Raw genomic sequence first — 16,920 nt, 5'->3', positions numbered from 1 at the left:
AAGGATCACTGCAGAGTTGTTCTCTGGTCCCTCACTTGGGAAAACCAATCTGGTTTAATGGGAAATGACCCCTCTGTGTCTCTGTCTGGGCCAGTTTTAGTTCTCAGATTTTTTTAGGGACATGTTTGGCTTTTGAGCACAGGTGGGGTAGAACTGACTGCTGCTGCAATCATCCTACTCTTTGCAGAGGTTTGGGGTGCTCTGTAGATAGCAATCCCTGAGGGCAGCTGCCACATGTCAAGAAGGCAAAAGGAGTTTTCAGGTGATGCTTTATTGGGTGCAGAGCATGCCAGTGCCTGGAGCAGTACAGTGCGTGTGCAGCCGAGGGGAGGGGGCTCAGCAGTCCTGACAGCACCTGGCCTCTCCTGCCTTGGCAAAGGCTGCACAGGTCCTGGCAGAGCAAGCAAAGGGACTCACTGCTGGCTTGGGTCACTCAGCAAAAGGCTTATGAGGAGCATTTTGTTTACCTCCCTCCCCACCATGAGGTAGAAGCACAGGAGACAGGGGGCTGTGCCTGTAACAGCCAGGCTCAGACCCAGCTGGTGCCTGGCTCCTGCTGCGTTTTGAAGCTTTGGACACATTGAAATTCACAGGTTTGGACTGTCTCACTAATTCTGGCACCTCGGCTACTGAAAGCTTATTGAATTCCAGGTATGGAACGAGCTGTAGCTCAGTTCATGTGCGAAGCAGGGGCTGTTTGCCTTTCCCTCCCTTGCCCTGTTGCCCCAAAGCAAGCCTGTGCCTCCTGTCCATGCCATACCTACCACTGTCTGTGCTCTACGGGGCAGGGGTGCAGCTGGAAGCCTTTGATTAACAAACTGCTCTACCAATATTCTCTCCAGGTTTACTTCACTCTTCTTGGGGGTGTTTGTTCCATCTCGTGTCAAGGCAATGTTACTCCAGCTCTGAATCATCCCGCTCAGAATTATCCACCTCAGAATAATCCAGCTGAGGATAATCATCTTCATCCTAAATTCCACGGCAGCAAAGAGAATCACTTAAACTATATGACTGGTTTGTAAATCTTTTTATTAAAAGAGTTGGTTTTTTTTTTCTTTTCCACAGTAGTAAAGCTTTGGCACTTACAGTATAAAAATAATCACTGATCATAATTACACCAAATTCCTCTTTTGTCAACTGCATACTAAGTGTCTTCCATACATTTTATTCCCATATAAAAACACTTGAAGGTCAGGGGAACAAAACTGATAAATAACAGTATGAGATATAAAGATACAGCTAGAAAAATACTAGGATCATCAAGAAAGAATTAGGACTGTGCATATTTTAAATATCACAGTGATTGGATTTGCTGTTCCTATCTTATTGCTGGCTGCACGCTTATGTGAAAGCAGAAGTGTTTGGTGGACTTTCCTATCCCTAAACCTCAGTATTGTTGTACTCAAATGTTCTTGCATAGCACGGGAACCTTGAATTTCTACACCCTCCCTCCCCATTTGTGTTTTGATCCCCCACCAAATTTGTGATTTACAACCTCTCCCCCTCCTCCCCTTCTTTTTTTTTTTACTTGCCCTCTTTAAATTTGAAAATATTGACTGGAATTCAACCCTTTGAGCAAAACCAAGACAATCGCTATCAATCATGAGAAAAGTCTGAAACACTCCAAGAGTGGCGCTTGGAGAAGCTGTGAGTTGAGCTTAAGCTGGGAAAATGGCTCCAGAGCAGGGGGCCATTCTCACTAGATGCAGTTTTGCTAGCATCACTCCAGTTTGGATGGTAACGTGGCACATAGGGGTTTACACTTTGGTTTGTCTGTTGCCATGGCCGCAAGCAGTCCCGCTGGATGTTACTTTCCCCGTGGATGTTGTGTGTCTGCCTGTACATCTAGGGGCATGAAACACTCAATGGGGCAGTTGACGTTCTGTCGGGAGGGAAGGAAATCAGTTAGAGCTCTGTCCCGGGTGCGGTTTGTGCTGGGAGCTGCTGTTTCCCAGCACAAAGCACACAGCTGGAAATCTCTCCATGCACTACTGCCTCAGAGCATGCATCGAGGCCCTGCTGGGGCTGTGTGTGTGGGGGGTGAGCTCAAGCAGGTGTGTGTGTGTGCTGGGGCTGCCATGCACTGCTGGGGAGCACCGACCCGCAGCCACCCCGCCGCCGGTGCCACGCTCAGGAGGGGCATGGAAGGGAAGCTGTACTCACAGTGTTGGTGGCCTGGTGGTACCTCTGGGTGAACTGCGTGTAGGTGTGGCCAGCAGAGCCTTCGGGGGCCACCTCCACGCTGGGCCTGCGGCAGTTGTCACAGCGCCAGCCCTGCGGGGACAGAACGGGCCCTCAGTGCCGTGGCCAGGAGCTGACAGGGCTCACAGCATCCCAGACTCAGAGGGAGCCTAAAGCTCATCCCATCCCACCCCCTGCCGTGGGCAGGGACACCTTCCACTGTCCCAGGATGCTCCAAGCCCCATCCACCTGGCCTTGGACACTTCCAGGGATCCAGGAGCAGCCACAGCTTCTCTGGGAAACCCGTCCCAGACCTCACCACCCCCACAGGGAAGAACTTCTTCCTGATATCCAATCTAAATCTACTCTCCTTCAGCTTAAAGCCATCAATTCATGATCATTCATACATGAGGCTAGAGCCAGCAGCACCCATGAGGCTGCTCCTGTGTTACACCACACAGGCACCAATGCAAGTACTGCAGCTCTAAATACTTCTCTCCTTATCTGGGCCCATTTTGGCCCCTTCCATGACCTGAAACCCTGCTAAGTGCAGCCCAGCACAGCCTCCCCTGTGTCCCACATAACCCCCCCCTCCTGCTTACCTGCTGTCCTCCGTAACAAGTGCAGGAGCAGATGGCCCCAAAGTACTCCTTCTGCCACTGCTCCCCAACGTGGTACATCTTGCCGTCGTCATAGCACGTGGTCTCATCTGTGGAGGCACAGGCAGAGCTCAGCTGCAGGCCTGGGCTGGGCTTTAGGCATCCTCAAAGCAGCCTGGTGCTCAGCAGGGGAGCCCCTGGGGAAGCGTGCTGCCCTGGTCTGAGCAGAGGCTCCCTGGCTGGCAGGGGAACATCAGACATGTTCACAGCCCTGCAGACACTTCAACCTACAGCAGGGGGGTATTTTCCTGACATGAGCAATGCAGTTTAAGTCACAGTGTGAAGGCCAGAGGAGCTTGAGGTGACAGGCCCTGCAGGGAAGTCCAGCTGGGGCAATCCACCCCTCTGAGACAGTGACACGTCCCTGGTGTGCAGCTCCAGGGCCAGAGGCAGGCAGGTGCTCAGTGTGCTCTGACCTGAGCTAACAAAAGGTTTTCTCCGTTTCAAGCTCAGGAATGTGAGATTTATGCCTTCATCTCTTGTGAAAACAGACTGAAGCTGTCACCACTTCAGCCTGAACCAGACACACTGACAGTCTGCTTGTTCCCTGCAGGACAGAGCTGAGATGCTGGGACTTGCTGAAGGAGAGCTCAGACTAACAGCACAAAGACACTTACGAGGTTCACACTTGAATTCTCCTTTTCCATTCCCAAGGCAGGTGCAGCTCATCATCTGGCCATTCTCCCCCTGCCTGTCCCACTTCTCCCCAATCTTGTAGTTAACTCCATTGTCATGGCACCACTCTGGAGAAGGCAGGGGAACAAGAATCAGGAGTTATCCCACATGCAGCAGGAAGGAAAGAGCTTGGCATTGTCTCAGGAAAGGCAGGAGAAAGAATCTTCTCAGCTCATCTAAGGCCCAAGGAGGAAATGGGTTCAGCTCCTGCAGTTTTTAACTGCTGAAGGCTGTTTCAGCTCTGGAAAATGTGTAGAGGCTCTTGGGAAAAAAGTAGGATGTGATAAAGAGTGGGGAGAGGCGGTTTGGTTCATAGGAGATGAAAAGAAATTAAAAGGAATTAAGAGATGTGGGGCAGGAAAGGAGAGAAAAATATTTAAATGCTCTTTTTGTGCAAATACCCAGCATAAAATTTACCACAATCTCACAAAACAGCATGGGTAAGCCATGTGTATCAAATAATGAAACATAAATATTAATCCTGTAAAATAAGCATCTTTTCCTGCAAAATTAAGTGTCTATACACAGACTCGTCTGAATCTATGCAAATTGCAGAAATACTCTCTGCTGAGCTTATTTCACAATTTAAAAGCCTAATTTCAATTAGCTGGGTATATGTTGTGTTAAACTGCTCAATCAGAGCCTTTTGTTCCATTCCCTTATGTCAAGTTGGATTTTTTTTTTCCCATGTAAACCACACAGTTCTGCAAAGAATAAAACTTAATGCCCTGGGCAGAAGTGTTAGAAAAATTAGAAAACTGGTTTTGCAAGCTGCTTTGCAAAGGCTGCCTGCAATGCAAACCATATTTATTGTAATACCAGCACTGGCTGTAATACCCACTGAAATCCACACTTTCCCATATTACCTAGACATGTGTGGCAAGGTAAAAAATGTCTCTTATCTATACAATACTGATTGTTGCTGATGGCAATTCTAGATCAGCTGCAAAGCTCAGAGGCAACCAAAGTTTTCCATCACTTCTCACGATGCAAAACACCGCTTTGGTTTAAAGATCCTGCCTTCATTTGCATCATGTTTGGGTCAGGCTGAGTCTGTCAAACATGCCACTGCTGCTGGGGGAGAGTGGGGATGGGGATGGTTAAGAGCAAGCTACTCACTAGAAGAGTCACATCTGAAATGGCCACTGCCAAAGCCTAAACACTGGCACCAGAGCTTAAAGCCAGTATCAGATAAGCGCTCCCATTCCTCGCCAATGGAATAGAAGGAGCCAGTGTAAGTATCAAAGCAGGTGTCATCAGCTGGCTGGTTTAGTCCTTCAGACACTGGAACAGAAAGAGAAGAAACAGGCATCACAACCAGCAGTGGGAACTGCTGAAAGACAGACTGGTTTTCAGTGAATACACACGTTTTTCTTCTTGTAATATCCTGCCAGTAATGGAGCTACCCCATGGGCATACACTTGATGGTTGTCAGCAGCCCAGCTCCCTGTGATTTATTTTCCATTTGCATGTGTCAGAGCAGTTGAATGATAAAAAAAACTGACATGAAGGCTATTTTCATTTTCATTTGCCAAGTTTGAAGCAAGTATGAGTTTTTGCATTTGCTGCTGGTGAGCAACAACCTGACTCTGGCCTGTCTTTAGGAGAAAAGGTGCTGTAAGGTGCTGAGGAACAGCAGGGGGGTGGTAGCTGCATGTGCACCTTTTTGGGGTGCTGCAGGTTCTGTGTCATGGCAGGCAGATGGGAGATGGAGAGCAGACCCTGTGGTTGGGCAGGGATGGGTCACCTTAGGTGTGTGCCTTGGCTGGTGGGTGCTTTACAGCCACCGGTTCAGGGTGTGATGATCAGGGTCAAGAGCTGATGGTGCAGTCTGTGACAGATACATGACTCCCTTTAAGCAAAGCAAATACCACACCTGCCTTGGGGTGTGTCTGCAGCCTCAAGGCACACTCTCTGTGCTTGCACAGCAGCTCAGGACAGCTCTCATCCCACCATCAGTGTGTGTCAGTTATCCAAAACCAGAGGACCTCACAAATCACTTGTCCCAGTGTCCTGCTAGGAACTGTCCTTGTCAGAAGCTTCTTTTCTGAACTTTTGCTAAGCTTGGGCACCAGGTAGGTGACCCTGAGTAAGGGGAATGAGGCAGGGGCTGCACAGGTTCAGCCAGGCTCCCTAAGGCTCTTCCTTACCAGTATTGCCAACTGTGACCACCTCCTCCAGCACCTTCTGTCTCCGGTGGTCCTTCAGGGCTTCCACTATGATGTTGTAGGTGGCCCCTCTTGTGAGACCCTTGAGTGTGGCACTAGAGGAAGTGCCAGGAACCCTGAACTGCAACGAGAGACAATGCCAGGTCACCAGAAAGGTGGGAGGGAATAGCCTTTAGGTGTTACCTCTCTCATAGGAAAGACAGGGTGTTTAGGATGACCCCTATGCTCTGTACCATGATGGAGCCAGACCACTCCCCTTAGATACTCAGAGAACTTCAAACAACACCAAATCAGACTTGGCTACTCTGGACTATGGATCACGAGGGGTTAATTCTGCCATTTCAAGGAAACCAAGGGAGACTTCATAGCAAGAGTGCTGTAGCTTGGAGAAGCAGCACCTCAATCTCTGAAACTCCCACTCAGCTTGCTGCCCCCTTCACTGGTGAAACATCACTGCTGACAGCATTTCAAACTTTTCTGGTTTTGCAGTTTTATCCTGTAGCCTTTTCCATAAAGGAGATGAGGAGGCTTTCACCCATCCTGCTCTCAGCTACGTGTTAAACAGACTCCTAATGCTAATTCCTGCCACTCCCTTAGCACAGCAAAGGTGCTGAGAGACCCAGGTGAGGCTTCCCCACGCCGTTACCTGCAGAGTGTCCTCGTCCTGGCTGACGGGCTGGCAGGAGATGATGTACTCGGAGCTCTCCAGCAGCGGCCTCCAGGAGATGGTGGTCTGGGACAGGGCCTCCTGGCCCGCGCTGTCGTTGCGCCGGGGCCCGCGCGAGTGCGGGTACGAGGGCTCCACCACGATGGGCACCTGGTAGCCCGGGATCTCGATGGCCTCGTCCACGCTGGGCAGCGGCTGCCGCGAGCCCGGCCGCAGCGGAGTGGCCGTGGTGGGCCCGGGCCGCCTGTAGCCGTGCTCCTCGAAGAAGATTTGCTGGCCCTGGTGTCCCACTGTCTGCGGGTGCCCAGAGGAGCCTGGAAGTTGGATACCGTTGCCATTGTCATACCTGTTGTTGGTGAGGTAAGGGGTCCTCTCGTCAATGGAAGGCACGTCCAGGATGTCGGGCTGGTTGGGGTGTGGCCTGCTGATCAGCGTGGGGAGCTCATCTGGCCAAAGAAAGGTTAGAGGACATCAAGCAAAGCAACAATGGCAAATCAAACAGCTGCGTTACACCACTCCAAGCATCAAATTTTAGCAATTACCCCAAGATGCAACACACTTTTTATGACCTTGCACTGATTGTAAAGGTAATTTCCCTCTCTGTCTTTCATACATAGCCATAAGAAGTGTGTTGGTATGAAATTTTCATACAGCTGAGCGACACTTTTGAACACTGCAACCCAAAGAAGCCACCACCACTGCCCAAACTGAGAAGGAATGATTACAAGAGATAGTTGCAGGTTATCACTTTAAAAGGAATCATTGGTGAGCAGGAAAAAAATTGCTCCTTAATCATATGTGGATGTCCAGCTGGTATTTTGCTTGCTATAGGTCAATCCTGTACTGTGAAAGTTGCAATGTAAGAGGAATGCAACAAGCAACAAATTGAATGGATTATGCATTTGACACCAAGTGTTAGACAATGATGTTAACCCTGATTTAACTATCCATTAGGTACCCAAGCAAGATTCATCATGCACACTGTTCTGTTGCTAGTGTTCAAACACGGGTAAGTGTTATTAATATAAATTTAGAAGTGTACCTCCTGCATCCTTAGAAAGGAAAACCTCTTTACAAAGCCTATTTGACTCAAAGAAAAGGTGTGTGTGAATGGGATATTTTTAAAAACGTTATTATTTCAGTCCTCCACAAGTGTCCTTCAATGTCTTTCACTCTATTCCCCAAGTGGAAGCTCTCTCCTGTTGGCACACAACAGTCCAGAGCTTTGTTTTACCTGTCCTTTTTCTGCCAACCAGTGGTTCACTCTTCTGACTGTTCTTCACAGCAATGATGTAGATGATGTATTCAGTGCCAGGTTCCAAACCTAGGGAGGGAGGAAGGGCAATTTTAGACTTATGAGTTTCTTTTCTTTTAGATTATGAGTGAGAACTAAGGCAGAATGAGAGGTGGGTATGGCTACAGTATTGGGTAGGTGCATTTCACACCCAAGGTTTTCAGGACAGAGTTCAGGCTCCTGTTCCTCAGAGCAAGTTTGCAGTATGACCATATCAGCTGGGATCATGGACCCAAACATAAGGGATCTTCAGCACATGTAACTGGTGGGTGCCAGAATCAGGGGCTTTTTTTCCTTGAAAGAACAACAGTTGTGGTGACAGTAGAAACAAGCACCAGACTGTTCAAATGTGGTGGTTGTTCTGATCAGTGGAGTGCAATGTGTTTGTAGGACAGGTGTGCTTACAGGACCACTCTCTAGTACTGGAAACCACAATAAAGGAACACAATTTTCTGCCTACTAGCTAATCATCAATTATAATCACATTTCATAATACCCCCTCCCTCTCTCTTGAAACTCAAGTGTTTCAGGTGAAGAGCTCCCAGACAAAGCAGAGTTACCAGTAATGGTAGCCTCGGTGGTGCCAGGCCGGGGCCGAGGCAAGACCTCCTTGACTGGTGAGCCAGGTTTCTCATATCTGATGATGTAGCCCGTGATCTTGGCTCGGGGAGGCTGCCAGGTGGCCAGCAGGGAGTTGCTCGTGGTTGTAAGGAAGCGTAGGTTAGAAGGAGCATCGATAGCTGGGTGGAAACAAAAAGGGTTTAACAAGTCAAATGCAGAAAAAAACAGCATATTGTTCACCTGAGCTACACCTGCTTGACACCCTGTAAGCCACAGGGAATATTAAATGTGGTCAGATATAAACAACTCCTAACTGGCCACATGTGATTGCTGTGTGTTAACATGAGCAAAAAGGTCAGACAAGATCATTACCAGTGGAGGCATCCAGTACCACCGGGGAGCTGCGTGCATTCTCGTTCAGAGTATACAGGTAGATCTTGTAGTCAGTGCCAGGCTGCAAGCCTAAAATGAAGTTGAAACACAAATGTTAGCTAAGGAGAGGAAGCCACCTAAGATGGTCATCAGAAGGTCTTTCAATAACCTCTTCTTGGAGCCTAGTCTTTTGGAAATTAAAGGTAAATATCTAATACGTAGTTTTCACTAAAAAAGAGACAACTGCCCCGTGGGCCGGGGAGAGTGCCCTTGGCTGTCTTGCTGATCAGACCTTGACTGGACAGACAGAAAAACTTTGTAGATAAGGAACAATAAACTCAACTGAAGACCAAAAGCAAGAGTTCAGACTCCTCCTTCAAAGCGCGGCCTGCCCAGAACCACCTTTTCCCGTGCTGGGGCAGAGACAAGTAACAGCTGACCCCTGCAAGTCCTGATGCCTCAGGTATTTTTCCCATCTTTTGTCTTATAGTATTTCTCATCAAGGATATTAAATTCCAAAACAAGAACCCAGTGTACTTCCTGATATGACCCTGGAGCTGCAAAAGCCCTCACTTACCAGTGATAGTGTAACTCCTGAGCTCAGGGCTGATGGTCCTCTGGATGGGGTTCTGGCCGCCTGCAGGGACAGCTTCCACCAGGAAGCCAGTGATGGTCTCAGTCTTGGTCCTCCAGGTGATGGTGATGGTTGTCTCAGTGACATCTGTCACCCGGGGCCTGCGAGGGGGACTCACATCTGCACACAAGGCAAAGGGTCCTCTCAGTACAGTGGGGACTGGCAAGCTTACCAGCCAAGGGTTGGTGCAGCCTGGGATGGGCTTTGGACAGAGCCCCACTTTGGGCACAGCTCCTGCCCTCTGCACCCACACAGCACTAAGTGGTCATTTGGGGAGGTTCACCACTCACTTTCAAGGGTTGTGACCACGCCCTGGGCTGGTCTGCTGGTCAGGGAGTCCTTCAGGGCATACACACTCACTTCATACTTGGTTGCTACCTACAATGGACAGAGTTGTACCACGTTAAGAGAAGGACCTGGCACGGGGGGAAATATTCCTGCCCTCAGTCAGTGTTTGGTGGAGCCATGTTTCTCAGTCACCACTTACTGAAACGTGAAACCTTGAAATAAATTGGGGAAGAACTGATGGGTTAATTCGAATTATTTCCAGGTGGAATAAAATAGTAGGCACAGACCCTGACACACTGTGTACACGTGCACACTCAGGAGCAAAAGAAATCCTGGAAGAAGCTTATTTATCACCCCTCATTTTAAAATCTGTGCTTCAAAGCTGATTCTTCAGAGAAACTCTAATTTCCCTCCTATTTTTCCCAGGGTTAATGGATGCCATTTGCTATGATAAAGAATAAAATAATGTGAATAAAAGATAATTGTGAATGTAACAGCATGGAGGGGTGGGGGGGTGTATTTGGCTGCATCAGACCATGGGTCCATTTAGATGAGAATGTTTTTTAAGGCTCATTTTTGAAAATGATTCATAAAACTCCTTAAAAACAGATCAGTAGCTTTTTAAGATTGCAGGAACCATAAAAGCAGTTATTTTCAGCCTTCTCCAGTTCAGGAACTCCTGAAATGCTTCCAGTGGAGAAGATGGCTATATAGCAAATTTAAGCCTACTCACAAAAGACTTGTATTTTTAACTTATATTTTGCAGATGTCTTAAAAATGGGCAATAGACTGCCAGAGCTCCCATATCACAGCGTGAAATCTCTGCGTCAGATCACTTTATCTGACCTCTTTTGTGAAAGATGAGTAAAAGCATTTTGCTGGGTTACTCTTGATTGTGAACCTGGTAATTTGCATTTGATTAGGCATCCAGTCTCTCTGTGCTAGATGAGGAAGGGGGTAGAATGCAGCTTCAGCAGGCCAATTACTTGCCTTTTAAAAAACCTACACTGCTGAGTAGCTGCAGGCTGACTTGCCATGAGCTTCAGAGCCAGACCTTTAGGAGCTGCAATGATCTACTCCAACTGAAGCTCCTGACACAGGAATCTGAAATTTCTTCAAAAATCTACTTCCCACAACACAAAGAAAAAAGTTACCATCAGGCCAGACACGACTGCAGATGTGCTGTCTGGAGAAAGGTTGATTTCTTTCATAGGGCCAGTCTTTTCCTTGGGGTTCACTCTGACTCTGTAGCCAGTGAGGCGGACGTTGGGTGCATTCCAGTTGATGGTGAGACTGGTGGGAGTTACCTGAGTGAACTTCAGGTTTGTTGGAGGTGGAATTGCTGCAAAAATCCAGACAGGCACATGGTTACTTTAAAAAAAGACAGCTGGGTAAGACAGAATTCTCTTCTGAACATGAGACAGGTTTAGGCCAGGAAAATGGAGTGCCTTGTGCAAACACAGGCATAAAGAACCCTGGGAGGGGACACATTGTTCAGGAGGAGATTCTCAAATCTACAGAAACACTTTTCAGCAGAAATAAGGAGATATCAATGCTTCAACCCTGAAATTAAGTGAGCAATGACATTTGTTGTGATAGAAGGTAAAGGCTTGGGAAGGTGCTTAAATCTCTAGCAGGCCAGGCTGTTTTAATTATTCTACCAGTCTCTGCTTTTCATCACACAGCTCACGGTTTAGTCCTGCTCCACTTGCCCATGTCTGTTAATTTCCAAAATACGATGGATGATTTACAAAAGTAAGTAGGAAGCAGGCTCGGGAATTGCAGAGAAGATATAAAAATACTGCAAATGGAGAGGGGAAGCATTTTACAGCCACTTACACAGCGAGCAAGGCAATGGAAAAGCAGAGCTGTGGTGGCCATAAGGCTCATCACACAAGAGCCTGTTCAGGAGCTAACACATCCACTATCCTTACAAACAAATGCTTGCTAAAAAAAGGAGTGTCCATTGAAATATTCTCTTGTCTTACTGTTGGTAAGCCTGGGGCTGTAAACAGAGCAAAGATATACCTTACCAGAGTGCCCACTATGGCACATTGCTATCAATGCTTTCCAGTGTTACAAAGTGGAAATACAGGGTAACTCTTCCTTCTGGCTTAGCTCAGAGATCAGTCTACAGCCCATGAGAGTCAATGGAAAGTCTTGAATGACTTCAAATCCACTTTTGAACAGCCCTCAAAAGGTAAACCACAGAGGGTGTGTTTGAAAAAGTATTATATTTGCCTTTCTGGCAGGTAGTCAGCCAGCTGTTCCATCATTACATCACTTTGCTTCAGTTTAGCACAGCAGATCTGAACACTAGGACCCACTGAATTCATTCCACCCCTGGAATTGAAGTGCCAGCTTTTCAGCCACAAATGAATGGGAGACCTTTATTACACAGGTGCTACCTGTCTTTGTAATAAAGTCACATCTGGTAATGCTGGAAGCTTGCAATAGATTCCATATTGCTGGAAGCAATGTTAAGCTCATTCCTTGCAATAATTTTCCTTGCTTATCAAGGAATTTTCAATGCATGGAATTGCAGCTGGATCAGCCTGGCACAGAAGGGACTCTCCTGAGGAGGTGATGAGGGTGCAGGGTGTGGGCATGCAGTGGGCTGTGGTGCCTAGGGCAGTGTCAGTGAGGGATCTGCAGGCTCTGAGGGTTCAGCAATCTGCCAGCCCTTCCTGCTGATCTTTGGCTCCAACAATAAGGCCACTGGAGCATGAAAGCTGCCCTCATCTCTCTTGTTGGTCACCACCTGTGCTTTGAGGTGTCCCATACCTTGAAGGTAGGACAAGAGCATTGTGAGAGCGCTCACCATGGATCAGGCTCCGTGACCAGGGACAGGACACCACTGGACACCCTCCGTCCTTTCTCTACGATCTGCAATCCTGCTCTCCTGCCTGCCTTCCCTGATGTGTATGCAGGCTGACCCTGCTCCAGGCAGCTCTCTGGCCCCAGCTAAGCAAACCCTCAGGAGCAATCCCATCCCCAGGCTGCACCAGTTGCACATGGAAGCACACTTTACCCCTCGGGGCAGAACCCGCTGCTGCCATGGCCTGCTGGGGGTGGTGGGAGCTGTACCTGTGGACTGGGTCCCAGTGAGGGGCAGGCTCTCCATGTCATCGTAAATGGCAACGATATTGATAGTGTACTCAGAACCTGGCCTGAGGCCATGCAGCTCAGCAGTGTCTTCTTCGCCCCCTGGGGCCGGCAATAGCTCATGGATTCCATCCTCAGGGCTTGAGTAGGTCACCCTGTACCTGGTGACTTGCCCCTGAGGGCTTTCCCAAGCAATTTTGATGGAATCAACATCCACCTCAGTGAATGTTAGTCCTTTAGGGCGGTCAATGTCTGTTAGGCAAATTAACGGTAAGAGGTTAAGTGATAAAAAGCAGGTTGTGGGTGAGGAAAATAAAAAGCATTTCGATTACATGCAAAGCGGTTTTCAGTTTGGTGTGGCAGGGGGGCACTGGATTCTCCTCTGTGCTGCACCTTGCACACATGCTTACATCCCTAAGCCTGAGTTTGGAGGTGCCAGGCAGCAGGAAAGCAATCTTGGCTTTGCTGAAACCGAAAGGACCTGCATTGCCATCTTCAAAGCAGCCAGAACACCAATTCTTACTATTTTTGAGTCCCCTTGGCACCAGAACTCCTTTCACACAACTCCAGTAGCATTAAGCTACCTTAAAAGTGGACAACATGAAAGAAATAGGAATGCTAAGACCCATTTCTCCCATGTAAATGGTTGCTGGTGCCAAAGGCAGCCAGAGAACCCACCTGGCTCTGTAAGTTTGGGTTCATGCTGCACTTGCTGTTCACTACTGTGCTAAGTGCCAGTCCAAGGAGAATCCATCCCGCTATTTTCTTTCATAAATTAATATCCAATTAACATACTCATCAAGAAAGCAAAATTACTCAGCATATTACATTGCAAAATCAGTTAGAAACAAACTTTTCAGCTTTGTATTGAGTGCACAGGGAATGTCCACAGGTGCAACTGGGTGATATGCACACCTCCCAATTAAACCAATTCACAGGATTTCCTGGCAAGGTGGGAGCTCAGAGCAGGGGAAGTGAGCCTTGCTCCTCAGAAGTCTGGAGTGGCTATCACAGAAATACACCCAGCTGCTACACAAAATGGGGGGATTTAGCATGTAATTTTTATAGTGGATCAAAACCATGCTTTTCTAGAAAGTTTCATCTTTTTCATTTGCCATGTTGTATTAGTCCTCATTTTTCTACATTTTCTAGTTGGCAAAGGTGATTTTTGTCTAGGAATTTGTTGGTTTGAATATGGACTCTTCACTCATTTCTGTAAAGCTCTGGAGAAGCTCTTGTTGTCTGCAGTGTTTGGGGCTGACTCATGGTTTTGAATACAAGCTTGAGCAGGGAAGAAAGAATCATACAAATCCCTACTCCAGAGGTATCCCTCAAAAGCACTTTACCTCAAACATATCCCTGAGTTACAAGGTCCTTCTTCTGTCCCTCCTGTGACCTGAGCAGGACTGTTGTTTTGTACACAGCACCTCAGTCCTGGAATTTTTTTTCTTAGCAGTGTTTCATCCCAAGTTCTTGGTATAACCCATGGGGTTTCCCTTACTCTCTCACACAGGGCAAATGCTCCCAAGCCCAGTCCAGTCCCATAACAGCAATCACCTTTGCCACCTAGCTCCATACAAAGGAGATTTTGGCACATTTAATCCACTGATTGGTTGATGGCAAACCCAATTGGTTGATGGAAACCCCAAAAGACTGTGTAGCTTTAGTGAAAGAAAATAAGAAGCGCAGCACTTTGAGGGGGCAGGAAATTGCATTTTGGCAGTGTTTGAGGCAGAGGGACTGCATTTTTGCCAGCATCTGCAGCTTAGGTGCATGGTACTTCTCACAGGGCAGACCACCTCACACTCTCCTGGAGATCAGGCCCCTGGCTTTTGCTTTCCCTGGGAATGTGGTGGTAGGTTCAGAGATCAATAGAAAACCCGTGTTTGCTCCCATGAAGTGAAATACATACTGGTGACAGCTGTCTCAACCAAGGGCTGGCTCTCCCCGTTCTGATTCTGAGCAATGACACTGACCACGTACTCCACTGTGGGCTGCAGGCCTTCAATAGTGACTTGAGTTTGATCTGGCAGGAAAGAACACCAACAGTCAGAAAGAACAGCACAAAGCTGCAGAGAGCTGGCCTCAAAGGAGCCTTGAATGACTGGCCTGTCTAAGCCATACCATGAATAGATGTTATTAAAACAAGGTGGGACTGACAAATTAAATTTGCCTTTACGTTGTATCATGCTTCTCTGGCAGTGCACAACTGCCTTTTGTACCTGCTCCAAGGCTCCACAGCTGAAAGGGCAGGTTAGCACAGTGGGTAGAACTAGGTACAGGGGGAACAGCTTTCATCACTTTTTAGGATAAGACTGACCATCAGCTCAGCTGTATCACAAGCATCCCCAAGTGCTCTGCTGATCCCACAACATGCAGTTTTCCTGAGAGCTGACATGGCATGTTCCACAGGTACTACACTACAAACCTGTAGTGTATGTGACTGAACCCATGCTGTGACCAAGGGTCACATTATGTGACTTCCAGAAGGATTTCAGAGCAAGTTTTGCTGGATGCTAGAAAATCCAATAGTATTTCTTTGAAATGCAGGTGTTTTTCATGCACACTGAGGCTGCCAAGAACAAACTCCTGCAGTTCAGTGGTGTCAAAGAAATATGAAGCTTTTGGGACAAAAATCTGCCTGAGCTCATCTGTCCTGGATGAGACAGAACTAAAATCAGCAAGCTGCAAAACCAAGGTACAAGCAGCAGCAGGATTTTAGGGGTCACATCTTGCATTCTTTACAAATCCAGTGAAGGATGACATGACTCTTACCTGCGGGGACATTTTTCGTTTTTGAGGGTCCATGTCCGTTCTTGGGGACAGCAGTCACCCGATACCCTGTGACTGGGGATGTTGAAGGGAGCCATCTGATGCTGATACTGTTGTCCTGGACATCAGTGACTTGCATCTGGGACGGTGTGTCTATTTCTGGGCAACAAAAATAATTTTTCTGAGTATGTTGGTACAGGAAACCCTCCCTCCACTTTCATGTCCTGGCTGAATTTTATTCTGCACTGCTTGGAAGACAAAACACATGTTGCTATTTATTTGTCTCTCATGCTAGCCCAAAGCAAAAAAGCCTTAACCAGGATGTGTGGGTGAGTGATCTCATATCAGTGTTAGTTGAGGATTTTTGTTGTTTTAAAGGCTACTTAATGCCTTTATCTGCAGCTACAGCAGGAATAGGATTTGGCTATATCCAAACCAGGAGTGAGATAACAATCTTGGCATTAGAAAGTTAGGTCTCCTCAGGATCACAATCTGACAGAGAAGCTCTGGAATTAAGCCAGCAGTGAGCCCACATTATGAGAGCCCAACAGGATTTCCACTCTGCAGTGAGCAGCTGAGCACTGCTTTTATCCCCATCTGGACTCCACAGGGCTTCCCTTCTCCAAGTCCACAGACTCCTTTTGTGCCACCAAGATACATCACTCCAAAAACTGATGGCCCTACAGCCCATGGCTTCTAAAAGAAACCAGGGATCAGCAGCACACATTGATGGGGAAAAGCCAACACAAAGCTGTGGGGTTTTTGTCTTGTTTGGTTCCATCAGGACTCACCTGTCCTGTAGGTGACAGTGACTGGCTTGCTGCTGGCAGGGCTGTCTCCACGGCCAGTTACAGCATACACAGTGATGGTGTACTCAACACCAGGCTTGATGCCAGTGATGGTGGCAGTAGACACGGTGCCAGGCACTGTGAACTCCTGTACTGGGCTGCTTCCACCTAGCAAGAGTAGGTTAAGAAAGAAATGTAAAGCATACATTTAAAATCTCTACAAAAAACAGGACAGTCCTACATGCATCAAGCTGAAGACAGGACCCTGTTGATTTCAGTGGTTGTTGGGTCAAAATTGTTTTGAGGAAAAGAATGAAACATGTACATAGAACCATTTCTAAAATTACTGGAACACTCTAGATACACTTTCTTTTGGGTAGACAAAATATTATTTGCTCTTTTTTAAAAAAGGCACCTATATGTCTGCTACAGCCCAAGGTGCCTTTACTATTTTCTTTCTAATGGTCTCAGGACAGAGTTTCTGGTCTGTGACCAGCTGTAACAGCCTACCCTCACCTGTTTCACCATAAGTGATCCTGTAGTATCTGACTGTCACTGCAGGAGCATCCCAGGAAATCCTGAGGCTGGTTGGGCTGGTAGGGGTGACTTCCAGGTCCCTTGGAACATCAGACACTAGAAAAACAGAGAATTGAGAAGGAATTTAAACACAGTTGTATATCAGTTACATACTCCACTTATACTGTGCTCCTCTGCTATTCATCTGTCTGCTCAGGGCACACCCCTCTCTAAAGAGAT

The 16,920-nt window shown here is 47.5% G+C and overlaps 1 protein-coding gene across 5 annotated transcripts in view; it reads right to left on the bottom strand.

Moving 5' to 3' along the window:
* Window positions 1–252: 252 nt before the first annotated feature.
* FN1 (fibronectin 1) overlaps window positions 253–16,920 on the bottom strand; it is a 52,077-nt gene continuing 35,409 nt past the window's right edge. For 2 of the 5 annotated variants that reach the window (XM_039728587.1, XM_039728583.1), the window contains 18 exons: window positions 16,681–16,797; window positions 16,168–16,332; window positions 15,380–15,535; window positions 14,517–14,630; window positions 12,587–12,856; window positions 10,654–10,841; window positions 9,502–9,589; window positions 9,155–9,331; window positions 8,578–8,667; window positions 8,205–8,384; window positions 7,585–7,674; window positions 6,330–6,796; window positions 5,666–5,804; window positions 4,635–4,799; window positions 3,458–3,583; window positions 2,784–2,890; window positions 2,164–2,274; window positions 1,012–1,882 (listed from right to left, as the gene is read on the bottom strand). In XM_039728587.1, coding sequence (XP_039584521.1) covers window positions 1,808–1,882; window positions 2,164–2,274; window positions 2,784–2,890; window positions 3,458–3,583; window positions 4,635–4,799; window positions 5,666–5,804; window positions 6,330–6,796; window positions 7,585–7,674; window positions 8,205–8,384; window positions 8,578–8,667; window positions 9,155–9,331; window positions 9,502–9,589; window positions 10,654–10,841; window positions 12,587–12,856; window positions 14,517–14,630; window positions 15,380–15,535; window positions 16,168–16,332; window positions 16,681–16,797 — 2,825 coding nt within the window. In that variant the 3' untranslated portion in view covers window positions 1,012–1,807. Of the gene's footprint in view, window positions 970–1,011; window positions 1,883–2,163; window positions 2,275–2,783; window positions 2,891–3,457; window positions 3,584–4,634; window positions 4,800–5,665; window positions 5,805–6,329; window positions 6,797–7,584; window positions 7,675–8,204; window positions 8,385–8,577; window positions 8,668–9,154; window positions 9,332–9,501; window positions 9,590–10,653; window positions 10,842–12,586; window positions 12,857–14,516; window positions 14,631–15,379; window positions 15,536–16,167; window positions 16,333–16,680; window positions 16,798–16,920 lie in introns of those variants that run through there. The other 3 variants (XM_039728584.1, XM_039728585.1, XM_039728586.1) reach the window with 3 other exon arrangements.

Source organism: Passer montanus, unplaced genomic scaffold (genome assembly GCF_014805655.1).
Source record: "Passer montanus isolate IOZ18808 unplaced genomic scaffold, ASM1480565v1 scaffold66, whole genome shotgun sequence".
In the NCBI taxonomy this organism is placed as follows: domain Eukaryota; kingdom Metazoa; phylum Chordata; class Aves; order Passeriformes; family Passeridae; genus Passer; species Passer montanus.
This window is presented reverse-complemented; position numbering and strand designations above follow the sequence as displayed.